General features: G+C 45.3%; 1 protein-coding gene; it reads left to right on the top strand.

The window, feature by feature from the left end:
- The first annotated feature begins 1,036 nt into the window (after nucleotides 1–1,036).
- GSBLH_T00002237001 (uncharacterized protein) lies at nucleotides 1,037–1,618 on the top strand. XM_013040776.1 has 3 exons: nucleotides 1,037–1,066; nucleotides 1,098–1,224; nucleotides 1,257–1,618. The coding sequence occupies exons 2-3, from the start codon at nucleotides 1,203–1,205 to the stop codon at nucleotides 1,496–1,498; spliced, it is 264 nt and encodes an 87-aa protein (XP_012896230.1). The 5' UTR covers nucleotides 1,037–1,066; nucleotides 1,098–1,202; the 3' UTR covers nucleotides 1,499–1,618.
- Nucleotides 1,619–1,958: the final 340 nt, after the last annotated feature.

Below are 1,958 nucleotides of genomic sequence, written 5' to 3'. Positions count from 1 at the left end.
ATGTTAAATCAGATAAATGGAAGAGTACATGTTCCAAAATGGATAGAGAGGGACGTGTATGTGTGTATAGAGTGAAAGACATACCAAATGGTTTCACGTTCAAAGACGAGATCGATAAAATCCTTTTAGACTTGTGTAAGAAGTATGGTGGGAAAAAGGTACGTAAGACTCATTATACGATTCCAATGGATGTATGGGAAAAAGAGAGATTTGACATTATTCCAGAAATAGAGAAAGAAGCAAAGCAGACTCGTGTTGGCCTTGGTTGGCGAAGTGACTTGGATGGTTAGCCCAAAGTAAACATGGTCGATCCTTTTTTTTACTTTGGCTATGCCAGCCCATACCTCGATCGTAGTCCTTTCTTTTTACTTTGTCGTACATTGCTATCTTTAGGTTGATCCACGTTTGCCATGTCTCGGGACGACTTCGTCGTCCCGGCGGGATAATATCCCGCCACGCCGTCTCTCGGTTTCTGTACGAACTGGAATTCCTTCGTGTTGATGGCTTTGCTGTAGTCCTGTGGTTTGATTTCAACGGCCTCTTTGATGTCCAAGAGATTGTACGTGCGACTCTTGTCTCTCTTGTTTCTCTTGTCCTCACTTCTCGCTATACCCTTGCCTAGTTCCTCTTCGAGTTGCTGTACTTGTCGTTGTTTCTCTTCCACTTCTTTGCGTTTTCGTTCATCACTCAATGCCTTCGGTAACTTCGATCGCATCTTGTTGATCGCTTGTTGTTTGCTACTCAGCTCGTATGGGACGTACTCGACCAGCGAATCGTCATCCAAGTAGTACCATCGTGTGTGCATGCCCATCTGGATATCACGAAGTACCTCGGATAGATTACTCGGTGGTGGTATCTTCATTTTGCGCCACAAATCCTCTCGTCCAAGGATGTCATAGTACAAGAAGATTCGAGTGGCGTTGTCCAGGATCTTGTTGCTCAACTTGGTGAATCCTTGGAAGGCAATGAAGCAACTCGTCTTCCGGTGTCGACTCATGCAAGCCATGGTGTCCATGAAGTTCACTACCCAGTGATCGTTCGGCTTCGTATATAAATCGTCGAAGATGTAGATGGACGGATACGTGGTGTCGTTGTAGATCGCCACACTTGATCCATCGTCATTCAATTGTTTGTACGCGACGTCCTCGCTATCCGTAAAGTCAGGACGCACTTCGCTATCCGTGTTGATCCATTGTGTCTTGATGCCTGCTTTGTTGGCGACATGTTTGAGCACTTGTGGACACTTGTTTTCATAGCTGACCTTTCCCATGAAGAAGCAGATCTTGTCGAACGAGTGAGGTATCTCGTAGCACAACTGATTGATGAGGAACGACTTGCCCGACTTGGAAGGAGCAATGATGAGCGTGAATTGATTGAGGAATGTGTCCTGGCAATCAAGTTCCCAGTCGAACTTCATAATGCCCATGCTCTCCTTGTTCTGTCGAAGGTCTTGCAACTGCTCGTCAATGGTTTGCTCTGGTTGGATATAGTCGGCTAATTCTTTCAGTATTTTGGCATATTGCTTGCTCTTCTCCTCATCAGTTTCATTCTCCATCCGTTGTTTGATGGTATCCTGCATTACTTCGGCTTGATTGAGCGTATTTTCTGTTCTTCTTGTCAATCGTTTGTTGTTATACGGACATCGATGGTTGAGTCGTCTTATTCAATTCTTAATGGCGAGCAATGTTGTATCAATGTTGGGAATGTATGGGGAATCTTCCATTTATTCATGGAGGCAACAAAGTTGCCTCGGGAGGAAGCGTAGCTTCCTCCCTCTATGGCAATCACGGCAACCACGGTAGCCACGGCAACCACGGTAGCCAAAGTGAAAAAGGTAGTCACAGCAACCACGGTAGCCATTTACAGGAAATCGCAATCGAAGACACTATTCTTATCCTTGATCTTGATTTGCGTTGCTGTGAGAGTTGTGTACGAGAACTCGGTGATATTGCCGTCCT

Source organism: Blastocystis hominis, assembly GCF_000151665.1.
Source record: "Blastocystis hominis, Singapore isolate B (sub-type 7) whole genome shotgun sequence assembly, scaffold_18".
Classification (NCBI taxonomy): Eukaryota; class Bigyra; order Opalinata; family Blastocystidae; genus Blastocystis; species Blastocystis hominis.
Note: the sequence above shows the minus strand (reverse complement) of the source record. Positions and strands in the feature narration are given on the sequence as shown.

Excerpts from the sequence above, each read along its gene's own strand:
- GSBLH_T00002237001 (XM_013040776.1), top strand. The coding sequence starts at position 1,203 with ATGCCTGCTTTGTTGGCGACAT. Across the intron at positions 1,225-1,256 it reads GCCTGCTTTGTTGGCGACAT|CTGACCTTTCCCATGAAGAA; the intron begins GTTTGAGCACTT and ends TTGTTTTCATAG.